Source organism: Bos taurus, chromosome 5 (genome assembly GCF_002263795.3).
Source record: "Bos taurus isolate L1 Dominette 01449 registration number 42190680 breed Hereford chromosome 5, ARS-UCD2.0, whole genome shotgun sequence".
NCBI classification, from domain to species: domain Eukaryota; kingdom Metazoa; phylum Chordata; class Mammalia; order Artiodactyla; family Bovidae; genus Bos; species Bos taurus.
In genome coordinates, this window is record NC_037332.1 from 108,028,918 (window position 1) to 108,053,955 (window position 25,038).

General features: G+C 51.5%; 1 protein-coding gene across 12 annotated transcripts in view; it reads left to right on the plus strand.

The window, feature by feature from the left end:
* ERC1 (ELKS/RAB6-interacting/CAST family member 1) overlaps window positions 1-24,668 on the plus strand; it is a 269,160-nt gene extending 244,492 nt beyond the window's left edge. For 7 of the 12 annotated variants that reach the window (XM_005207251.5, XM_005207252.5, XM_010805656.4 and 4 more), the window contains 2 exons: window positions 1,469-1,657; window positions 19,787-24,668. In XM_005207251.5, the coding sequence (XP_005207308.1) occupies window positions 1,469-1,657; window positions 19,787-19,924 (327 nt within the window). In that variant the 3' untranslated portion in view covers window positions 19,925-24,668. Of the gene's footprint in view, window positions 1-1,468; window positions 1,658-19,786 lie in introns of those variants that run through there. The other 5 variants (XM_010805658.4, XM_010805660.4, XM_010805659.4 and 2 more) reach the window with 2 other exon arrangements.
* Window positions 24,669-25,038: the final 370 nt, after the last annotated feature.

Consider the following 25,038-nt stretch of genomic DNA (forward strand, 5'->3'; position numbering starts at 1 on the left):
AATCGGAGACAGGGGGCCAGCCCAGCCCTCCTCTGCGCCCCCCCAGGCTTGCCCAGCACCGAGGGCCTGGCCAAAGCTGTTCCGAGAGCCATCCAGTGAGGTCGTGTGTTGTGCGATGTGCTCTCCAAGGGAGCCGAGGTGGTGGTCATTTCTCTGGGTAAAGGGAATGTAAGAGAGCGTTGGCCCATCTCTGGAGAGAAGACCCCGAGTGGAGCTGGTCCCGCCCAGCTGGGGCTCAGGTTTCAGGGCTGTGTGAGGATTCATCCGTCATGTCTAAAAGGAGGGTCAATGCCTCTGTGAGTCGAGTGCAGGGACTCCAGCCAGGACAAGGCAGATTCCATTGTGAGTTCACTTGTCACCCCTCCCGTATCCAAGAGGATCACTCTCCCTCCAGGGACAGAGGCATCCTTTGTTCCAGGAGGTGGAGGGACACGCGTGTGCGTCAGGCTTTCAGATGAGCACGTTTCACTTGCAGCGTTTGTGTGTGTGTGTGTGTGTGTAGTTGTGTAGTTGCTAAGTCGTATCTGACTCTTTGCGACCCCATGGACTGTAGCCTGCCAGGCTCCCCTCTTCATGGGGTTCTGCAGGCAAGAACACCGGAGTGGGTTGCCATTTCCTCCTCCAGGGGATCATCCTGACCCGGGATCGAACCCACATGTCCTGCATTAGCAGGCAGGTTTTATATCAGTGAGCCACCAGGGAAGCCCCTAGACCTGAGTTTGTTTCTGTTTTGCATGTCTCTTCATTTGTATTGTTTAAATTGCACATAAGAGATATCACACAGTATCCTACAAGCCTCTTCTCCGCTCTTGGCTGCCCTAAACCCATGCAATGCTGTGGCATGGAGGTGGTGGGAACAGAGCGTTACCAGGTAGATAATGGGATCATTCACAGGAAAGCCAGGAATGCTGCTTCCCAGTGGATAGTCGTGACCACTGAGCATGGAGTGCAATGTATGAGCAGGACTCTTGAGGAGAGGGGAAGGGACAGAGGGTGGACTAGGTATTCTTTGAGTTCCCAAAGCTGGGTTGGAAGGAAAAGACAAGGGGACAAGGGGAGTCTGGTCACTGTAATCCTTTTTCCCTTCCAACCCAGCTTTGGGAACTCAAAGAATACCTAGGGTTTTTGTAGCTGCCCGTAAATAGGTGAATGAGCAGTTGTGAGCGGACTGCAGTCTTTTTGTAGCAGGAATGTCATCTCTGCAAAAACAAGCCAGTCCTGTGCTTAGTCCCCACCTGAACACGGAATCCCATCTCACGCTGATGTACATGCCAGTGTCCCCCACGTGGCTCCCAGCACGGTGATGGGTGGGTGTGGCTTCGTAGATGCGCAGGCGTGCGGACAAAGAGGGCGGTTAGTGGTTACAAGTGCTCTAGTCTCACTCTGTCTCTTTGCCTTGGGAGGCACAAAGAGACTGGACCTTCTTGTTTCAGACTGACCTTGACTTTCCTCATTGTTTTCCCCTCAGATCATCCAGTCCCTCCTAGAACTTGACCAAAACAGAAGCAAGCTCAAGTTGTACATCAGACACCTGACCGCCCTCTGCCACGACCGAGACCCCCTGATCCTCCGAGGACTCACTCCACCAGCCGCCTATAAGCTGGACGACGACCAGGCAGCGTGGGAGAATGAGCTGCAGAAGATGACCCAGGAACAGGTAAGACCCCCACCTGGGCTCGGATGACAGCCTTGCCCAAGCCAGCTGCTCTATAAGTTGATGCAGTAGACGCTGCTTTGGGGAATTCAGGGTGCAGAATCAAGATTTTTAACAGGGGTTGGTTCTTCAGTAGAAATTAGGAGCCACCATTTGAAGTCCCATTTTGTTCTTCCTTCAGTGTAACTTGCTAAAGAATCAGAAAGGGCTGGTTGAGAAGGCAGAGACGAATTGGGAGAGTAGCACTGACACATACACACCCACGTGTAAACTAGAGAGCCAGCGGGGAGCTGACATATAACACAGGGAGCCCAGCTCGGTGCTCCGCGATGACCTAGAGGGGTGGGGTGGCAGGGGAGGGGAGCTCAAGAGGGAGCGCACGTGTATACATATGGCCGGTTCACTTCATTGTACAGCAGGGACTAACACAACATGATAAAGCAATTCTGCTCCAGAAAAGAAAGAAAATCAGTTTCCCTTTTCTTTCTTTCTTCTCTCTCAAATAAAGAAGGGAGACAGTTATGGGGCATGTGATGGTGGCCACAGACGGGAAGTCTGACCTGCAGGACCTCTGGCAGGTCAGCTGTCTCTCAGGAACTGTGGTTCATGACCTACTGAGTTTTTCAAATAAGAGAACCATGAGATGAATGAATTTAGGTGGTCTTCCCCCGCCCCCCCCCACCCCCGCTACATTTTCTGTTTAGTGTTGTCCGTAAAATCCATCAGTTCTCTTTTTTTCCATGCTATGATTTTTGAGTTCAGTAGCAAAATGAGAAGGCTAGTCCAGAGACAAAAACCATGAATAAAAGAACCAAGGAGAACAGGATGAGGACAGAGGTAGAGAGCAGTCATGGAAACTGAAGGAAAGAAAAGTTGAATCAACACTGAGAAATAAAATAGAAGAAGAACTGGAGTAGTGTCGAGTGTGTATCTCCAGCTGCTTTCACTCCTGGCTGCAGGGGGGTCGTGGTGTCCCAGCCCCTCGTGGACGGTGGTCGTGGTGTCAGTCGGCTATACGTCTGCTCCAGAGGGTTGAAGCCGCGCTCTGTCTCCCAGCTGAATGCATCCTGTTTGTTCACCGGTGATGCGAGAGGGGAGGCTGTGTCAAATAGGACACTTCTGTGATTCAGGGTCGCAGGCAGCGATGCCAGCAGAGGTGGCGATAAGTAGGCTGTGGGCTCACGGTGGGACTGACTCCGGGGTGTGGACGTTCCCTAAAACCAAGCACATGTGAGGGCCTGTCAGTCACCACCTGATCGGTGTGATGAAAAAGGCAAGGCCTACCTCTCAAATTGAGGGTGTTAGCACGGAAATTTTACTTTCTTCTTAAAAGAGGGAAAATTTTGCAGGAAAGATTTAGATTGAATTTCTGACAGGTTCTTTTGATATTAGTAACTATGTGGTTAAAATACCACTGGAAGCCCACTGAAAACAGTACGTGGCTAGTTAATTTTAGAAACTTTACTTCAAAATCTTGCAGAGATGGCATCTCAAAGCAGGAACAGTGATATATCAGAGTTGTTTGTTGTTTTTCAGTCGCTAAGTTGTGTCTAATTGTTTTCAACCCCATGGACTGTAGCCCACCAGGCTGCTCAATCTATGGGGTTTCCCAGGCAAGAATACTGGAGTGGGTTGTCATTTCCTTCTCCAGGGGATCTTCCTGACCCAGGGATCAAACCTGGGTCTCCTGCTTTGGCAGGCGGATTCTTTACCACTGAGCTGCCAGGGAAGCCCCATACAGTCAATTACAGGTGAGGAAATGACCTCCCTATAGACAGCCTGTTTACCCCACGCCCGTGAGTAGACATCGTGAGAAGGCAGACCTCAGCAGAAAGAACTCGGCTGTCCACAGGAAGACTGGACAGCACTTGTGGGGTAACTTCTTCCCTGGAGGAGGAGGATGTGGAAGGGACCAGCACCGGGAGGTGATTGCAGTCAGATTGCTGCTGCTGCTAAGTCGCTTCAGTCGTGTCCGACTCTTAGCGACCCCATGGACTGCAGCCCACCAGGCTCCCCCGTCCCTGGGATTCTCCAGGCAAGAACACTGGAGTGGGTTGCCATTTCCTTCTCCAATGCATGAAAGTGAAAAGTGAAAGGAAAGTCGCTCAGTCGTGTCCGACTCTTAGCAACCCCATGGACTGCAGCCTACCAGGCTCCTCCATCCATGGGATTCTCTAGGCAAGAGTACTGGAGTGGGGTGCCATTGCCTTCTCCGTGCAGTCAGATTAGTTCTTGGCTTTTTTCCAACCCTGGTTGTCGGTTATTCTAGCGTAAAGGGGATGTAAACTTACCCCTCATTTTAGGGCTGTATTCAAATGTGACCTAGCCCAAACTCTACCAAAAGAAAAAAATTAGGTAAAACACTTGAAGAAGACTGGAGTATTAAAAAATAAGCATTTTAAAAGGTGGATTACACAGAAAAATAGACAAAGCATGGAGCTCAGTTACTGGATGAAAACTTTTGTCTCAATGGTGAGGAAGCCGTGTTTCTCTTTTCATATTCTACTGAGGACAGAAGCGTACATGCTAAGTCACTTCCAGCTCTTTGTGACCTCATGGACTGTAGCCCTCCAGACTCCTCTGTCCATGGGTTTCTCCAGGCAAGAATACTGGAGTGGGTTGCCATTTCCTTCTCCAAGATGAGAGTGTATTCAATTATAAAATAAATACTTCAGTTAGACATAGGGAAGAATCTGAATGTAGAATTGTGACCACGGGACAAATTGCAGAGAAGTGTGTTAATAGAATTTCCTTTCAGAGAGATTTAGAAACTATGGTTGAGCCCCAGACACTCTGTGGTCCTCCTCAGCCCTGGCATACCTGTCAGCACTGTGCCCGATTGATATAGATCATCTCATCCTGCCAATAGACACGTGCGACCTACGTGCTGAATGAGTGAATATTTTTTAAAGGGCACTTTTTGTTTTTAAAACCTTAGTAGCCCTGAAATTCTAGGTGAAGTCAGTGTTTGGGTTCTAAAATTGAAGCTTTGTAAACCAAGGCTTCCCAGGTGGCTCAGTGGTAAAGAATCCGCCTGTCAATGCAAGAGCCCTGGGTTCTATCCCTGGGTCAGGAAGATCCCCTGGAGAAGGAAATGGCAACTGCACTCCAGTATTCTTGCCTGGAGAATCCCATGGACAGAGAAACCTGGCGGGCTGCAGTACATGAGGTCACAGAGTCACACGACTGAGCGACTAAGCACACAAACCAAGGATTTAGCAGTGGATGGTTGTTTTTAAGCCTTACTAAAGAAATGCTTCTAAGTTCTAGATGTTAGCAAAGTGCTAAGATTACCCCCAGTTCAGCAGGCATAGAGACCTAAAACACTAAACATGAGAGGAGAAAATGAAAAGTTATACTTCATCAAAACTTGACATTTCTGTTCGTCAGAATACTGAGAGGAAATATTCACAGTATATATATCAAACTAAGGACTTGAATCAAGAAGATATTTTTGAAATCAGAAACAAAAAGACAAAACAGCATAATTTTTAAATGGGCAGAAGACGTGAACCAACACTTTGCAAGAGAAAATACACAAACCAAGCACGTGAAGACGGTGCCCACATATAAACAAAAGTCACAAGGAGAGAGCACCGCAGTCCCACAAAAGTGGCTGAAATTCGCCGAGAGTTCATGATTACATGGAGCAGCTAGAACCCTTGCTCACTGTGCTGAGCGTTTAGAATGGCCCTGATGTTGAGAAAGACTGAGGGCAGGAGTAGAAGGGGGCGATAGAGGATGAGATGGTTGAACGGCATCGCTGACTCAGTGGACGTGAGTTTGGGCAGACTCCAGGAGTTGGTGATGGACAGGGGGCCCTGGCGTGCTGCAGTCCACGGGGTCACAGACAGCCAGACACCGGGTGAACAAAAGTAGCCCAGGGGCTCCTGGGGCCCTAACTGCCTCTTAGGCAATTGTTTCAGGCCTTCGAACAACCAGCTTCCAGACAAACTCTGGAAACGGCCCTCCACATGAATCCCGGGCCCTGCTTCTTCGAGCCGGGGGTGCTAGAGAGCCTTGCTCACGGCCACTGATTTTGACCTCCTCCCTTGGAGGCTGTAGGGCCTGCTGGTGACGTCGCTGCAGAGTGCTCTGAACAGAACTTAGTAGCTGGGCCTTTCCTTAAAGCTGCTTCACAGACATTAGGGCATAAAGTGTGGCTTCACCCACGTTTCTGGGGGCCGAGGCTCCCCGTGTGCGAAGCCTTGAGCATCCACTGAGCCAGACTGGACTGGAGGTCTGGGGTCTCCCATCTTGAGTTCTATTGGCTGTGGGAATGTTTTCCTTTCAAACCCAATGTTCCCCAAGAGCTTTCAAATCATATCACACATGCTTCCCTTTAACAACCCCTAATGAATGACTGTCCAGCCCCCTGCAGTCTTCTCTGCATCAGTACAGCTGCTAAATTATCACGTTGTGCCTGCCCCCCACCACTGTGCATGGTCCTCTCTACAATGGCCATGGTCCCTCAGCAGCCCACGTAACCCTGGAAATTTGGTCAGTACTGGAGCCCCTTCCATGGCCCCTCTGAATTGCTGCACCGGGAGCTTGTAAAAGGTCATTCTGTCGTCTCACCAGGGAGCCAGGAGACCACTCAGGGAAGGTGTCGAGTCGGCACTAAGAAGGCAAAAATCAAGCAAGGGAGGGAGCCTTGCCCTCCTCCCTCCCTGTCACAAGGCCCTGGAGTCGGGGGTCATGTGCTGAATGGAGAGTGTGTACTGACCACACGCCGCTGCCGCCAAGGCCACTGCCCTCTGTCCTGCTCGGCCGCAGGGACTCGTGGGCGTGGGTGAGCCGTGTGCTGGTTTAGCACTTAAACCTCAGCCGCAGCAGAGGCTCCTGCCGTCCCGATGGCCTCAGCGTTAAAGGTCTCACTAGTTGTCTGGGTGGTTTGTTATCTGTTTCTGATCCTCCCCCTCTGACACGCTCAATTCTGAGAGCCAAACCAAACTCGCTGGACTGGCCGGCATGTCCGCAGTTCCCAGAACCCAGCTGCTGCCCTTCAGCCCCTGTGGCAGAGAGAGACGTTCTCCTCCATGTGGTCAAGGCCGGCCCTCAGCATAAATGTCTGTGCTCACGCTAGTTAACAGGTTTGTAGGAGGTGGTGTGAGGTGTTACCCATTGAGAGTCTGCCGGGCGGAAATCCTGTTTAAACTTCCACACGGTAGTATTTGGGGTGCTGCATAAACTCCTTTCAGAATGAGGAAACATCTTTAAAGAATGGGTCATGGCATATATATATATTATCCATTTTGGAACCGAGTCCATTCTTAAAACTATTATAGCACTAAAAGATTGCATGCTGCTGCTGCTACTAAGTCGCTTCAGTCGTGTCCAATTCTGTGCGACCCCAGAGATGGCAGCCCAGCAGGCTCCCCCGTCCCTGGGATTCTCCAGGCAAGAACACTGGAGTGGGTTGCCATTTCCTTCTCCAGTGCATGAAAGTGAAAAGTGAAAGTAAAATTGCTCAGTTGTGTCTGACTCTTAGCGACCCCATGGACTTCAGCCTACCAGGCTCCTCCATCCATGGGATTTTCCAAGCAAGAGTACTGGAGTGGGTTGCCATTGCCTTCTCCAAAAGATTGCATAACAAAGTATAAAATTAATTTCTAGAGCTGTATGATACTCAAATTCTTTGGTGCTCAAGAACCATAAATATCAGTGTTGGATAGTATTGTCTTGGAAGGTATACAAGAAGCGTGGAGAAACAGGCAGTAAAATTTACATTTTGTAGAAAATGTGTTTAATAAAATCTATGTCCTAAGATTTAAAAAACAAAAAAGCCTCCACACATTCTCAAGCCCCCAGCTCTGTCCCAGCAAGTGGGGACAGGGAGGCCTGGCACAGGCCAAGGTCCGTCTCTGCCTAAGGCCGCACTGCATCTGAACGCCACCCCCCTCCATGGGGGTACCTGGCTCATTCTTGCAGATTCACAGGGAGACAGTTGACAGATTGTAAGATGTTTAAAGTGGGCAGGGTGGTGATTGCTGACTTTGTGAAAGTATTCTCCTCATCAAGTTAATTTATCACCTCTCATTACCTACCTTTTTAAAAGTTCTATGTTCTTAGCAAATTTCAGTTATATAAGACCGTGTTAACAACTGTAGTCTCAGCTGGCTTGTTGTTTGAACGGGACGATACATCAGTCCTTTGGTGTTCTGGGACATTTTTACATGAGAGGATTCCACCCTGTCCTGACTCTTAAAATTCAGTCTCTTGGGAGCCAGTCAGACCGATGTTAATGTCCTGTTGCATCTGGAGCAGGTGTCTGTTCCCACTTCCGTCTTTTGTCAGCATGTCTTCCATCTCTTTCTCTCTTCACTCCCTTCCCCAGCTGGTTCAGAGAAGGTGTAACACCTGTGTCAGGATGGACTCTCTCAGGAAGGAGTCTAACCTGGGAGGTCAAATATCACGTAGAGAAACCCAGATTATCTTAGCCAGTGGCGAATACTTCAGGCAGGAAATACTTTACAAGTGTCCAGACTTAAGTAGGCTGGAGATGAAGACATCAGTACGTTAGTGACATCTGCAAGTCCAGCAGAGAATTATCAGAAAGCAGGAGTTGGTGGTGGTTTATGGCAGATGACCATCTAAACCCGGACTGGCCCATCACTGTCCGTGCCTGGGTCCGGCCCCGGTTGTCCCCAGGGAGCTTACTTTGGGGGAACAGGTGTCAGCAGCTGTGTTCGGTCCTGTACATCCATTGAGCCCAGTTCACGTGGGTCACTGGACTCCAGGTTGTTGGACTCACAAAACCACGACTGACCGTAGCCTTCAGAAGACGGTAAGCGGCCATGAGTGACATGGGGACCCTGAGATCTGGTGGTTAGCGGGCAAGACCAGATGTCCTGTGAAACTGACCTCTGAGGTGGGGACAGGCCCTCTGTTTCTCTCCGGAGCACTTGTGTATAAAGACAGCCGAGTTTGACCCCCTGGTTGCTGGCTGCTGGGGCATGGGGGACAAACCCTGGATTTCCTGGGACTCAGGCTCCACCAGTCTACACAACACTGGCCACTCGGCCTCCTCGGGCCTCACTCACCTTCCCTGAAGGTTGGAGAACTGAACCGCGAGTCCGGTTAGCCCCCTTGCAGGCGTATGAGGCTCAGTTTCGGAGCCGGCCTGCTTTTAGGTCTGGCGGGTCCACCGTTGGATTTTGTCAGGGAGGGGGTTAGTGTAGAAAACTGGACTGCGTGCTTTGTACAGATGCAGGGCCACCGCAGACCTGACGTGCGTACTCTCCTCGGGGCCGGGACGTGGCCACAGGGCTTTCAGTGCTGGGCAGCAAAGACACCCTTGCTTTGCTGTTATCTTTGCTCGGTTTTTAACCGTCAGAAAGCCTAGCTCCTTCCCCAGGGTGCATGGCCCGTGTTCATCCAGAGGCCGTGTAGGGAGTGCCTCCTGTGTGCAGGACTTAACACGCTCTTGACAGTCCTGGGGTGGCATTTGTGTTATTCACGCTTCGAGGGGCTTCAGGGCTGGGCTTTGCTCCCTCCTTGTCGCCCGACATGAGGGACGGAAAGGAGGATGGTCCTTTATGTCCCCAGCTGCACCTCAAGAAGATCACCATGCAATTGCATGTTGTCACCGGGGAACCGACGGTGATGGATCCCAGTGGTGGAGTGAGCGGACTCTTTCCAGATTCATCCTGGAGGAGCCGTGACACCTGGTTCGCTTCTGGCCTAAGCAGCAGCAGCCTCTCCTTCTTAGGAAGACAGACCCAGCATTGCCAGGCAGAGGGTTCATTGCAAGGCACAGAAGGGCGAGGAGAAGGCCCAGCAACAGCGTCCCGGCCACCAGCACGGCCAGGCAGCTTGCAGAGTCCAGGGCAGGGTGGCCAGCAGCTGGGGTCAGGGAGACCTTGGGAAGAAACCCGGAAAGTTCAAGCTGCAAGCTCGGGCTTGAGATGGAAGAGAGGGCTTCACGGTTTACTGTAATCCATGGGGAGTGATTGTAGGCACCTTCTTCAAGGTCAACTTCCATTTTCCCTGTTACCAAATGCCAGAGGGATGCCACAAAGCTGACCACATTCCTGTGGAAAAGTAAATGAAGTATTTACTGCCTGGACATGAAATGTGCACCATGCTGTCAGGTCCCTCTGACCACGTAAGTTTCATGTTTTATTCAGCAGATAATTGAAGTCTTCAATGGTGGCTGAGATGGTAAAGAACCTGCCTGCCAAGGCAGGAGACTCGGGTTCAGTTCCTGGGCCAAGAAGATCCACTGGAGAAGGAAGTGGCAACCCACTCCAGTATTCTTGTCTGGAAAATCCCATGGACAGAGGAGCCTGGCAGGCTGCAGTCCATGGGGTCACAAAAAGTCGGACACGACTTAGTGACTAAACAACAACAACAGCAGCAAATAATTATGGCAGAACACATAGCAGTTTATTCTAGTTGTTCAAAAATCCAAACTTGGATTGTTTCATGTCTCCTGGGTCAATATAGTTTAAACATCCTGCAAATTGGGGCCAGGGACTATAGCCTAGATCTGACTGGGATAAAGGACCACTCCGATAAAGGACCGTCACCTCTACAAGGCTCCAGTCATCATGTCCATTGACAGCTCAAACCTCATGGCCTCTGCATCCTGGGACCTCACTGTTAGAAACCTCAAGTTCAGATTCCTGTCTGCTAAAACCAAACCGAGCATCTCTGTGATTTTCCCGCCCACCACCAACCCAGCTACAAACACGAATGAATCTGAGTCACTGCCAGGCACAGCGGTATTCGTCCAGTCACGTCTCTTGTAACCATCCCTCCCGCCTTTATACCCACCTCTCCGCCCTCTTCTCTCTCCCCATCCTGTGTCTGCGAACACAGGGCCATTTGCCTTGAAGGAAGGCTTTTCCTCTCATTTAAGACCATCCTGTTTTGTGGGTCTCTGTTAGCTCTCCCTTGGCCTTGACTGGGCTGTGAAGAGAAGCCGTCCCCACCCTGACTCCCTGACCCGTGCTGGGCGGTGGAGGTTCTGGGCCGCTTCCAGGGCCGCCAGCCCGTCCTCCGCTGCCCCCCTGCCTCTCCATCCCGCCCACAGGGTCCTGATCTGTCTCCCCCCATCAGCTCTGCTCTCTGACATGGAAGGCAGCGTGGGAGCCCACACGGTCTCCCTCACAGCCAGCCTGTCGTGACGTGTTTTTGTGGGTTGTGGGGCATCTTCTCCCTGCCGTTCCCTTCTCCCTTGCTCCCTCCCGTGCATGTTGCTTTGAGAATCCAGATTGAGTTGCTGTTGCATTTGTGATTCTTGGCCCGAGTCCCTCTAGAAATCATATTACTACTCTGAATTCAGCGAGGGCTGGAATAGCTACTAAGAACAGAATACATTATCATAACATTCAGCAGACAAAGCCAGAAAATTTGTGCCAGAGGCAAGCTTGGTATCCTGTATGGGTCCCACGGTCCATCTTTTGAGAACTTTAACAGCGTGGGTGTCTCGGTGATCGGTTGACGCGTCGTGCTACAAGGCCATCGCCGTCAGACAGTCTTGACTTGGAGATGCTTCAAGTTTAAGAGGTCTTGGAAAAGTTGCGGGTGTTCCCCCTCCCCCGGGGTTAGCATCTGTTCCTTCAGTTCCTCCTCCAGTTGTTTTTCGATTGTCTGCTCTGTGCAGGCTGCTTTGCTCAGCAGCCTTGGTATGTAAAAAAGAATTCATTGAGGAACTTGCCGAAGCACAGGGGAATTAAACATGTAGCCAACTCCTGAGACAGGAGACAAAATGAATGCTTCAACAACAGTGTTCACTTCCGACAAGGGGCATCTCCATGACGAAGGATAAGTTAGATGGGAAGCGGCAGTGTCGGAGGTAAGATGGTCCATGTCCCAGGGTGAGGGACCCGCATCAGAGCAAAAGCACAGAGGATGACCAGGATATACTAGAGATGAAACTGGGAAAGTGGGACGGGACAGATGGTGGCCGCTGTGCCAGAGGGACTGGACTCTGTTTGTAGGGAGGAAATCATTTAAGATCTTGGAAGAGGAGGAGCAAACTTAACCCAAGCCATCTTAGAAGGGGTTGAGATGGTGCTGTGTGCTCAGTCCCATCAGTTGTGTCCAACTCTTTGCAACCCTGTGGACCATAGCCCACCAGGCTCCTGTGTCCATGGGATTCTCTAGTTAAGAATACTGGAGTGGGTTACCATTTCCTTCTCCAGAGATGGTTGTGAAGCTATTGCAATAAGCAGAAGATGCTAAGATCCAAGAGCCGGGGTCAGGTTTGTGACCAGGAGATCAGAGAGGAAGAAACTAAACCAAAAGAAAGGTGGCCTGAAGAGGATGTTCACAGGAATTCCTCAAGAGAGGAGATGGCCTTATAAACATATTTTTAAATGCTTCGCCTCTGTTTTTGGCTTCACTACGTAGAACTGCGAATGAAAGCAGCCCTGTCTCATTGGCAAGGTTGCAGGGGAGGTGGGTGTGACCCCAGGGGACCCGGAGGATGGGAAATGGCCACCCTTATGTGTTGACTGAAAGTTAGCGCGGCTGTTCTGAACAGTTTGGTGACATGTCCAGAGCTTTAAAAAGGTGTATACCCTTTGATGCAGGATTCTAAGAAGACAGCCGTAGATATGCATAGGTTTATGTTTAGAAAATTTCAACACACTAGTATTAATAGTAGTGAAAACAGACTACATTTCTAATAATTGAATTCGTGAAATAAATTAGAATACATCCATAAAAAGGGTTACAGTGCAGCCCTTCTAAAATCTGGGTTCTAGAGGAATATTTCATCACGTGAAGACCTGTTTTGTAGCACTGTTTCTCCGTGGTTGTTCTGCTGCTCTGAGCTCTTTACGTTCCCTCTCGTGCCCTGAATCAGCGTGTCTGTCACACACACACACACACACCTGCCACAGCTGTGATTGGAGTGCACTGTACCGGCAGGTAGTTTGGGCAGAATCAACACTCTTACAGTATTGAGGCTTCCCACCTGGGATTGTGTCGTATCTCCATTTAAGGTACGTGGTCAAATTTTGAGAGAGCGATTTTGGCGAAATGGCAGAAGGCTAAACTCTTAGATGTTAAGGAGGAAAGTGGGAAGCAGAGGTAGGAAATGTAGAGTTATTTTAGACACTTGATGGTGAATGAGAGGAAAACGACCGGGCACGCATGCACTTGAGAGGGGTGGGTCCAGAAAGCTTGGGTGAAAGAGCCCCCGGAGGCCGTGGTCAGAGGCCGGGCAGGGGAGAGGGCGGGAACAGAGCTAGTCGACGGGCCAGGGCCGTGGGACCTGGAGGAGCAGGAGCGTCGTGGCGTTGTTCTGAGATCGGATGTGTCGTGTCTGTGTTACCTCAGTAATGAGTTCCTCAGGCTCCCATCACCTTGCCAACAAAGGTGCATATACCAAAGCTATGGTTTTTCCAGTTGTGAGAGTTGAACCATAAAGAAGGCTGAGCACCAAAGAATTGATGCTTTCAAACTGTTGCTGGAGAAGACTCTTGAGAGTCCGTTGGACGGCACGGAGATCAAACCAACAACGAGTAAAGTTGCTCAGTCGTGTCTGACTCTTTGCGACCCCATAGACTATAGCCCACCAGGCTCCTCCATCCATGGAATTTTCTAGGCAAGAGTGCTGGAGTGGGTTGCCATTTCCTTCTCCAGGGGATCTAACCAGTCAATCCTAAAGGAAATCAACCCTGAATATTCATTGGAAGGACTGATGCTGAAGCTCTAATACTTTGGCTACCTGATTCGAAAGCCGATTCATTGGAAAAGCCCCTGATGCTGGGAAAGGTTGAAGGCAGGAGGAGAAGGGGACGACAGAGAATGAGATGGTGGATGTGAGTTTGAGCAAACTCCAGAAGATGAAGGACAGGGAAGCCTGGCATGCTGCAGTCCGTGTGGTCACAGAGTCAGACAGGACTGAGCAACTGCACAACAGGCTCATGGCTGCCAGCCCCCTGAGCAGTCTGTCCTTCGCCATGGACAGCAGTAGCACCCACATGCAGGATGCCACCCTCCCAGTCATCCTCAGGCACATTTCCAAGTCCCTGTTTCTTTATTATTTTTTTTAATTTTTAAAAGCTATTTTTTTGGCTGTGCCAGGTCTTCGTTGCGGCGTGTGGGACCTAGTTCCCTGACCAGGGATGGAACCCAGCCCCCTGCATTGGTAGTGGGGAGTCTTAGGCACTGGACCAAATCCCACCCCCCATTTCTTTTAGCCAACCCTATTTTCTATCTTCTCTTCTGGAGCCAGATGGCTGTACACCTCTAACTCCAAGATTCCCTTCCTCCAGAGTATCTTAGTTCTCTTAAGGTTAAGTAGGAAGAGGCCCAAGGCGCTTGGGGAAGATTTCATGTTAGGTGTTTATTTATGGAGAAAGCAGAGATACTGAGGTATGGGATTTGATGCTGCTGTTACAGGAGCTTATGGGATTCATGGGAACACGTTTGTTTTTTAAATGTATTTGGAAATGTTCTTAGGGTGGTGGTTGTTTGTCTTTAGATGCAAAGCTCTCAGCACATACCCAGAAAATTGCATCTCTGTATCTAGAGGGGGAGATTCTGTGAACCTACACACTGCATATGATTATGGTGTTTTTGAAAATAAACAAGACGGTAGTGTTTTTTCACTGTAGTACTTGCAGGGGTAGAACTGGCCTGGCAGTATTAGAAGGAAGAAAGTAGGATATGGTAGATTTATTGGCTTACTCAGCTGAGTTTGTATCTACTAACTTGGGATTTGTCACTTTAACAAGGAAGGGAAGAGGGACGGAGGAGCATTGCATCTAAGATGGAATGACCTTTTTCATTAAATCCCCAATATTGCATGTCTGTACGTTTGGGGAAATCCTTCTCTGTGCTAAGTCTAAGGGGCTTTTCTTTGCGGGGGCGGGGCAAAGGATGGAGAGACAAGCTGGTAAGTTCAGTTTTGGAAGCCAGAATACACCTTCCCTGGTTCATCCACGGGGTCTACTACATGCTGAAACCACACAGAAACTGCCCTTTTTTTCTTTTTTGCATGTGCTGTGCATGCTAATGAAATACTGTTAAATAACGAGGTACTAATCCCCCTCAGGATTTGTTCTCACACCTGTGCTGCAAGAGCACAGCTGTCTCAAGTCTTCGTTTGGTTTCTTCACATTGCCTTTCTTCCCTAAGTGGTCTGAAGTTTTAACGACACTTTTCCCGACACTCAGCACTCCTCGGACCTCAGATGACTAAAGCTTTGCATTTCAGAGTCAAAACAGAAATCCTCATTTGAGAAGCAGTTCCCGTTTCACAGGAAAGGTTGATCTTTGAGGTTTTTTTTCAAGACAGGAAATCACTAGCATATAATGGATCGAGTGCCAGTGGAATCTCTCTCTGCCCCACTGTGCCCACGCGTGGTGCTGCTTCCAGATCAAGTGCAAGCCAGCCTCAGTCCCCGGAGATGGAGAGGGACCCGCCAGTGAAGGAGCACTGCCGCCTCTGTTCTCACCCCTCTGTGTCTAAGCACCTTTCCCCAGGCAGACCATTCGTTAGATGTTGGGAACTCATAGCCTTTGTGGCTGACCTCTGGTTTTCCCCCTGATCTCTTCCATTCTTCCATCACTCCTGACTCTCTCTGGTCCTCCTCCCATTCTGTTGCCCTTCCCCCTTCCGCTTCCAGCCCTGATGATGTTGGGTCACGATCACATTTCCTCTCACCCTGCATCTGAGTCGTACCTGCGTCGCGCTCTCAGCTCACTCCAGTCTGTCCCCACTGTTTTGATAATGAGGTGCCTGCAGTGGAGACCAGAGCCCTCGGTGGGCATCACAGAGAGCGTGGAGAGGGCTGGGGGTCCCTGGGGGCAGTGCCCATGCCCGGCCAGCCTAGGGAGACCTGCATTACTTCTGCCAAGATCTGGTAGTTTCTGTGGCCCCAAACCCCAGGGACCAGCCGAGCGCATCTCCTCCTGCTCCACGCCTGCTCCACTCTTGCTGGCTTTCAGTCTGGAACGAGCCTTCTCTGTCTTCGAACATCTCCCTCCACCTCCTCAAGGGACTGTCCCCTCTTCTCCTCCTTTCCACCCTGGCTGAGGCTGCAGCACTTTCCTCCCTCTCGGCGGCATTTGCTCTGCAGGACTTGGCAAGCAGGACTCACTGTGTCCTTACGGTTTCGTTGAGACAGAATTCACACATCGTGCAATCCACTCACTTAAAAGGCATGATTCTCAGAGTTGTGTGGCCGCCACCACAGCCGGCTTTCAACGTGTTCATCACTCCACAGGCCCTCCCACCACCCCGTCCCGCCCCCACCCTGGGCAGCACTGGCCGCCCCCTCACTGAGTTTGCCTTGTCTGGACGTTTCATAAAAATGGGAGCGTCCAGAATGTGGCCTCCTGTGGCCGGCTTCTTTCACACTGCATAGTGTTTTCAGGGTTCATGTGGTAGCCTGGGTCAGAATTCCATTCCTTTTCATGGGCGAACCAGTCAGTACTTTTTGAATGAATGTTTTATACATTTCTGTTGCTTTCTTCTCTTAGTCTTAGAATAGGTAACAGTTACACATTTGAAAAATACATGCAGCTTTGAATATTGATATTACATATTTTCATTCGTATTTCTTTTAGTAAGAGCGACAGTACTTGTGGGTGTTAAACAGTACAGAAGAATACAGAGTAAAATACAGATCATTCCATCCACTCAGACTAACCACTCTTCACAGGTCTGTTTCTTTGTCCATACATTTTTCTGTACATAAGCCCAAACATACAGACCTCTATCACCTCTTGTTCGACACTGAGGTTAGTAAAAAAAAAAAAAAAGTTTCATTCCTACAAATTGCCTTGGTAAACATACCTGTGCATACATTCTTGAATTTCTTACTGGTATTTTCTGTAGAATATACTCTAGAAAGTGGAATTACTTACATAAAGTACACATGCAATCAAATTTGGTTGAAGAGACCAGAGGGCTCCCCAGTCTATACTCTCATCAGTGGTATATATGAGGGCCCACTTCCTCAGGTCTTTACCAACACTGATTGTTAACAATCTTTGTACCTTTTGTTGCCAATGTGATGGGGTGCGGGGGGTAGAATAAAACCCGATCTTGCTTAATTTGCTATTCTTTAATTCACAACAGCTGACTATCATTGAATGTGCTTATTAACTATTTACATTCCTTCTGTGAGTTTTTGGTTCATATCCTCTGCCTGTTTTTTCTATTAGATTATTAGGATTATTGTTACTTTCATTAATATATTGATAGCAATTCTTTGTTTATTTACTCTAAACGTTTCCCAAGCAAAAACTTGTGTTTTTACTTACATCTTTTCTGAGTCCATACAAATATTTTAAATGTTCGACTAGCCAAATCCAACCCCCTGTTTTTTCCTTCCATAGCTTTCTTTAAAAGCACTACTCGCTATGTTAGTCAGGCTGTTATAACAAAATGCTATAAGCTGGGTGGCTTATCAGCAACAGAGGTTTGTTCCTCAGGGTTCTGGAGGCTGCGGGCCCAGGATCCTGGCACACAAGCTGGTTCTACCGAGGGCTGTGCTCTGAGCTGCAGATGGCCCACTTCTCCTCAGGTCCTCACGAGAGGTGGGGAGGCCAGTCTCTGAGTTCTCCTCATTCATGAGGGCTCCACCCTCACGTCCAAGCATCTCTGGAAGGCCCCCACCTCAGACCAGCATCACGATGAGATGAGAATTTCAACATAAGGATCTGAGGGGACACACACAGTCAGTCATCACAGCCCACAAAGAATAAGATAAAGAGGATTTATCTGTCCCCCAGCCCAAGATAAGAAGCTGAAGCAGCAGCATAACCTCATAACCTCCTCTCTCGGCCTGCGTGGCGGGTGAGACCTAAGCATCGCAGCCCCGGGGCTCTGGCCCAGGCCGCTGTGTTCACAAGGCACCCGACCCCCTTGCTTTCCCCGTTTCGGAAACTCACAGTCACGTGACACAGCCAGAGCTCGGGACACACCCGACTTCGCACGGTCTGAACCTGGCCCTTGCCAGACACTCGGGACCAGACATTCTGGTCTTTTTTCAACATTTAACAGAAGGTCACCAGCTCTGAATCTGTCCCCGGGTCTTTGATATATTTGAAAAAGCAGCATGCTCATTCTTGGCTCAGAGCATCTAGATTCTGTCAACAGTGTAACTGAAACTTTGCTTCTTTTTGCATTTTAATCCACATGCTCTTTCTGGGTTATCTTATCTGCTTAATAAAAAACAGCAATAACAGTTTTGATAACAACATCTAACATTTCCCAAGCACTTTCTGTGTGTCAGACATTGTGCTGTACTTTATACAAATATTAAGACATTAAAACCACCCTGTAATATCATTGCTCCTTTTTACAGATGAGGAAACTGAGGCTCCAAGGGGTCCGGGTCATGCAGACCAGTCATTGGCAGAGCTGAGCTTGAGTCCCAGCCAGCCTCACTCCTGAGTCTGTGTGTTTACACTTTAAACTCCGTTTCCTTCCTTCCCTAAAAGCTGCTCAGCCTCCTATATTTTCAAGCTCATCTGACTTGTTCTCTGCCCTCTCTCATGTAACCCCACCTCCCACCAGTCCAGCCTTAAGAAATTCTCCCACCCACCTTCCCCTCTTTGTTCCCACGTCCCCCACCAAACCTGTATTCCTCCTTCATTCCCCCCTGGGCTCGTGACAGTGACCTCCCTGGACGTGCTCTTCTTCCACCCACGTGGCCTGCTTCAACTTCATTCTGTCTTCTGAGAACACAACACCGATCACATCACTGTGCTGTCTTAAAGCTCTTGGGCTTCCAGTTGCTGCTGTCGTCCTGTGGTTCTCACCAGATGAAACCTGAACCCTTAGCTCTCCGTATGCTGCCTGGCCCCAGGCTGTCCCTCCAGCACCTCTGCCATTCTGTACTCCATCCCCCGCCTGATGCTCAGCTGCTGGGGGAGGGGTGTCTCTCACCGTCCCTAGACCCGCACCCCTCCATGGCTCTGCATGTCTGCACCTGTTCTGTCCGCTCGACCGCTGCTTCTATTTCTGACCTCCCGGATGCACTCCTGTTCAGCCTTCAGGAACATCTGGGACTCCCCCCAGGGTGACACAAGCATCCTCCTGTCTGCCTCACCGCGTGTTCAGGCCTCGGTCACCGCCCTTTCCTGGCTGGGTCATAGTCATCTGTGTACTTGCTGGGCTCAATGGTCAAATCCGTCGCATTTCAGCGCTGAGCACAGAGTAGGCCCTCATACACGCTGGTGCAGTGCATGGAGGAATGTCAGAAAGTGTTTAAACAATAGGAGATACACTGTAAACAAGCTTGGCTTCTCTTTGGCTCAGTGGCCTGCGGTAGGGAGTCTCGTGCACTGAGCAGAAGCACGTGGCAGGGGCGGGGCCCTCCCTTGGGCAGGGACCAGTGTGCACGATCCTGTCTGATCACACATGAGCCCCGCCCCCTCTTGGGCCTGAATGTGACGGCGTGGCCTGGTGGGAGGACACGGTGAGAGCACCAGGGTGGGATCTCAGCTCCACAGGTCACCCTCTGGGGGCCTTGGACCAGCCTCTAACCTTCATCTTCAAGAGGAGACATTTGATAACTTCTATACTTTCCTAATTGTTAATTCTGATACAGGAAGACTTCACATGGAAACTGACTCTTCTTCATCATTTCTTTTTTCTTTTTCTTTTTTAGCTTCACTGAGCTAAAATCGACACACTAGTAATATATTTAAGGGGTACACCTGATGGCGTGTTGTACACAGACATCGTGAACAGTTTCTCCAGCCTTTCGGTTGAGTTAACACACGTTGTGTCACGATTTCCTCTTTTTCTGTATGAGAACCCCTAAGCCCTGCTCTCCTAGCAGATTTCAGTGTGTGACACGGTATTGTTGACGGTGGTCACCAGGTTGTACATTACACCTCAGACCTCATTCATCTCGGAAATGAAAGTCTGTGCCTTTTTACCCCCCACTTCCGTTTCTCACACCTCCAGCCCCTGGCAGCCACTGTCCCTCTCTCTGCTGCTCGAATCTGACTTGACGTTTCTCCCTCCGGGTTCCGTGTGTAGGTGATACCACGCACTGTTTGTCTTTCTGGGTCTGGCTCATTTCACTGAGCGCGATGCCCTCCAGGCTCATCCACATGTTTGCCAGCGTCCTTCCTTGGTTGATGAAGGATAATTCTGAACTCAGTGCGAACAGGCTTGATTTATTTCACCTGAATACGTCTCTCCTTTCAGCTTCAGAGCGAGCAGGAGAAAGGTGAGCGGGACAACGCCGAGTTGCAGGAGTTTGCCAACGCCGTCCTGCAGCAAATCGCGGATCACTGCCCCGACATCCTGGAGCAGGTGGTCAACGCCCTGGAAGAGTCATCCTGACCCCTCGCGGGAACAGCCGGCCCAGCAGCCCGAGCGTTGAACCCGGGAGCCAGGAGAGGAGGCATTCGAGGAACCGGGCCCTAGGCTCCTGGCACCAGACACACTACAGACCCTGTCCCGTCTCGCTTAATCCCTCCAGTGAGGCGCCAGCACCATTTCTCGTCTGTCTTCTAACCTGCTTCCTTCTTTGGGTGTCGTCCCCACACTAACTGTCCTGCCATCCCAGCCAGGCAAGCAGCCGAGTCTCCGTGGAGAGCTGCCCTCCGGCCATCAGCAGTGACACTGTGGATGCTGGTGGCTACGCCCTGATGGGGACATAGGGAGAGCCCCCCTCCCCCATCCATGGCATGAGGATGGAGTCTGGACGCTGCGGAGCTCAGCTTTCTGGGGGATGCTTCACTGTGGACCCAAGCGCTATGTGTTCTGATACCAGAACAGGTGCTTTCCCCTAAAAGGGTAGAAAAAAAAATCCCCAAAAGAGTATTAACAGAAAGAGTGGAGGAGGAGAGGGACCAGGGACCTGGAGCCAACCAGCTCTTCTCCTCTCCTGTCCATGCTGGTGACTGTCCACAAGAGGCATCTGGGCAGGCCTGTGGGCGGGCGCTCGGGGAACCGGCCTCCCTGCCTTCTGGCCCTGCGCTTGTCCTCGGCCTCTGGGTGAGTCGCTCTTCCTTGGTGCAGTGGATCACGCCTGTCACTAAGAGAAGAGGGCTGTGTGGCCACGCCTGCAGCTCTGCTTCTGTAGAATGTGACCGGTCCTCTGGGTCAGGCTGGCTTCCCCGGAACGTCTCTGTCTCACCCCTGAAGAGTGCTTCTGCCTCCCCCCACCCCACCCCTACCCTGCACTTCAGGTTTGGGCACGCCCCGGTCCCTCCCCCCCCTCCCCGCCCCCGCTGCAGCCTTCATCCTGACCCACAGCCTCTGCTGCACACGGATGTCGTTCATCACACATGCAATCATTCCCCTCTTCTGCTCAGACCGTGTTTATGAAGTGCCTGCGTGGCTGCCAGGCACCAGCCATGAAGACAGCCTCTGGGTGGGGCGGGGTCGAGGATTCTGTGAGATGCACCTGGTCCGATCTTAACTCTTAATAGAGGGCAGCTTTTCCAGAAAAATCTTCCAGAAATCAGCGTTTCTCATTATAATGGAATTTATGGGTTTTGGGGGGCAAGAGGCTGCATCAGTTACTAGCCTGTAGGATAGGATCCCATCTTATGACTCAGAATTTGGGGGTTTGTTCCCCTGAAGGAGCGTGCTGTGTAAAGGGCTACGACAGTGGACGGTGTCTTCTCTGCACATCCATGTGCTTCTCAATGAACTTGGCCGGCTCCATGTTGCAAACCAGAAAATCGACCCCAAAGTTGCAGATCCGGTTGAGAGTCCTGATGTCTTCCCCAAGCATAGACGGTGGCAGTCATAAATATCAGGCACCGAGAAACAGACCACTTAACCCGAATCTCGCCCTTTGATCACCTCCCTGGCCAGACACCCAGCAGACGCTCACATCCTCTGATAAAAGAGTTGCTGGGTTAAATGGGTTTTTTCCTTCCCCTTCCCCAGAGTTACTCACCCAGAGAATCCGAGGCTGCCTGTCAGGTCGTCACAGCCGTCAGTCCTGTATCTTCCCGCCAGCAGCCCGTGACGGTACCATTAACTTATATGGTCACATCTCCAGCAGCCCCCACTCCCCGCCATAAACCAGCTTCCCCCCGTGAGAAGCTGTCGAGTGCTCCTTATCGAAGGTTTAAATGGACTCTGTTCATAAATTTCTTACTGAGATGTTTCCTGATAGCCGGGCTGGCCAGAGCAGGGGTGCCGCAGGGCTCAGACAGTAAGTGGTGGCCATTCGTAGTCAATTACCTCAACCCCATTTATTTATTGCACTGCCCATAAATCACGTAGAAAGCCCCGGTGTTTTAGGGCCGTAGTCCTGGAATCTCAAATTATCCACCACAATGGGAGAACCAAGGTAGAAGGACCTCCTCCCTGGCCTGCAGGAGGAAGAGGCCCTGTGCAGGGCGGTGGCTCAACCAGCTCTTCTGGTGGTCCTCCGGGCCCTGCTGGGTCCACCTTCCCCACCAGATAATGGTCCCTGCTGCCTGCCTGTGGATACCTGTAGGAGTACTCTGGGCGGACTCCATCTGTCTGTCCCTGAACCAGGCAGGACTCTCCTCTGCCTCCTGGGTGGTCCTCCTCACACATCAGTGGTCCTGGATGAGGGTCAACTCTGGCTGAAGTTTAATAGTGAGCAAGGACCTGCCTATACCACGAGGGCAAGTTGAATGTAATCTCCAGCATTTAGCATCTTACTGAGTGTAGTTCTCTCTCTGAGCCAACGTTTGCTGAAGGCTCAGTTCCCAGCACACGAGCCTTGTGTCCCCAGACCTCTCCTGGCTTCATGGTTGTATGAGGTCATGAGCTGCTCCCGAAGGTCTGTGACCTTGGAGACACACTGCAGGCCGCCTAACGTGCTCACTAAACCCTCCATCCCATTGGCACGTCTCGTTGCCCTGAGCACCTCGAGCTCTGTCCCCAAGTAACAGTTGTTACGGGGGGCAGCGAGAAGGAGAGTGGGTGGCACCTACCTGGGGTGCAGGGCAGAAGCTTCGCACGGTGCCTGTCTCCTCTTCCTGGGTCCTGCCCCTCCATTGCAGGCACTCGCTTGGCTCGTGATGAAGCGTCTGGGTGCAGGTCTGCAAGGATGTGGACAGTGTTTGAAATGGAAAAGACGTCATGTGGGCTGTCACGTGTGAAGAAGGGAGCGGGGCTTTGCAACTCCGTCTCAACTCTGACCTTGACCATGTATCTGACCATCTGAAGGCGGCCTGAGAGCTCCCTCCTCCTAACTTGTCTTAGGAACACAAGTGAAGCAGATGGAACCCAAGGCGCTTCCAGCATGGACGGCAGCAGCTGGGCTCACCCTTTGTGTCCAGAAAGGTCTGTTGGGCTTTCCAGCAGCTCGCCCGCCCCCCGGAGCGAGAGGAGGATAGGAAGTCATCTCCAGGTGTGGATGACTGCTGACGGTCAGGATTTGCTGCTGACCCAACCCACATGCCCTTCCGTGCCCCCCTTGGACTCCATCATGTCAGCAAAGCCCCAGGGCGGGGAAAGAGCGAGGGTGGACTTGGGCTCAGGTGGCTCTTCCTGAGTCCCCATGGACCCTGTGTGGGCCCCCAACCCCACCCCAGCCTCATCTCCCATCAGCAGCAGAGCGCAGGGCTGCGGTGGGGGCGGGGGGTGAAGAGGGAGGGGCAGCCGGCCATACAGACCCAGGCCCACCCACCACTGCCAGCCCTGACCCCTCAGCAGGGGCGCAACCATCAGAGAAAGGTCTTGAGAGGAATCTGGTGTTTCCTCCCCGGACACTAAGGGAACACAGGAAGAAAACGGAAAATCTTTCTGAACAAAATGGCTGTCCTGTGCTTTTTAAGCAAAAACTTTAAAAACTTTTTAGTGTCAAAACTGTAACCAAGTGTCTCCTGGTTTTTCCCAGCTTGTGTGGCGAGTGCTGTGACCCCCATCATAGGTGTTTTCTCCTCCTGACCCCGGGGGAGCGGTGGATTAGGGATTGATTTATGGGGGTGGGTTCCTGTCCCTCCCCATCTCCTCTTTCGTTTCTCTGCTTGTCGATATTGTCCGTGTGGTTCAGAGAATCGGGGCGGTTCCATTGTGTCCATTGTTAAGATAATTAAGATATTACAGAGTAGTTGTAGAACTGAAAAATTAAAGAGCTGTGTTTCTAAAAAAAAATCAAACCAATATCATGTTAACAAAGGAATTCAAGCTCTGGGGCAGCCAGACACCGCCCCTCTCCCCATAAGGTGGCCAAGGTGGCAGCCGGGCCGGCCGCTGGGGAGACGCCAGGTCCAGATCCAGGCAGGCAACCGGCCGCTGAGCTTGGGAGAGGCTCCTGGGGCCCGGCTTGCCTATCTACCCTCAGGGACTCTGCCAGAGACTCCCAGATCCTTGACCCCGTAGCTGCCCTCACCCCCACACTGGCCCCCGCCCAGCGTGCCAGGTCCCATGTGGTCACCTGGGCTGGCGCTGGCCCCTGAGCCCCACACCAGCCACAGAGCCTCCTCCTGCCCACTTGGTGCTATACTCTCTGGGGCCCATCCAGGATGGGCCAAGCCCCGGCCAGCCTGGAGCCTGCGGTCCAGGTTGGGGGCCGGCTCAGAGCCCAGCCCCTCTGGCATCAGTCCCTGCAGCCTTTCCCTGAAAGCTTGTGAGACCCCCGCCCCAGGCTGCCCGTCTGGGCCCCAGCAATGGCCTGGCCAGGAAAGGAGGTGTCCCCCACTGAGCCAGAGAGCCCGGCCCTGGTGGGGCTGCCTCCCCCCCACCACCACAGCAGTATTGCACACGCCCTGGACCCCCAGGGGCAGCCCAGGGCGCTCGAGTCCAGCAGGTGTGCAGGGCATAGACTGGGGTCTCCCATGGTTCCCCTGCCCCCCGGCTTCAGGAGGCAGAGCTGCCCCTGCTGAGGTGCCGGGGCCCCGGGCGCTGACCCTGCAGCTTGAGTCCTTTTGGCGACGGTAGCGGCCGAGGGGTGGTGTCTGAGCGGGCCCACCACTGCCGTCCACTGCACGCCGGCCCGGTGGTGTCGCTGACACGATCGTGATGTTACAGAGAAACTGTGTTCGAGTCGACTTTGCCTTGATAACTATTGTAAACACTTTGTTCATTTTTTTTCTTTTTTATTCACAAACTAAATCCATCAGGAAATTATAAAGTTATTTAAAAATCGCGTGCTGTTTTTCTTTGAGCCTCATGCAGTCTGCTCATCCAGGCAGGATGTGTCCTCAGATGCTAGAAAGGCAGGAGAGTCCAGTGGTCCCCGCGCGGTCAGCCACACCAGGGATCCCTGGGAAGCAGGGATGCTCGGGTCACGGGAGGGCAGAGGAGTGGACAGCACCCCGGCCCTGACAGGCTGACAGTGACTCTCTGAAAAGGGGGAGCCCCTCTGGGCATCCACCTGGACTCGGGGCTGGCCGCCCCCCTTACTGTGGCTCACGGTTTGCATGCCAGGGCCCCCACTTCACTCTGTCCCAGAGCAGCACCCACAGGTCTGATTCAGATGGGGCTGGAACCACGCCCCATCCCCAACCCCGGGATAT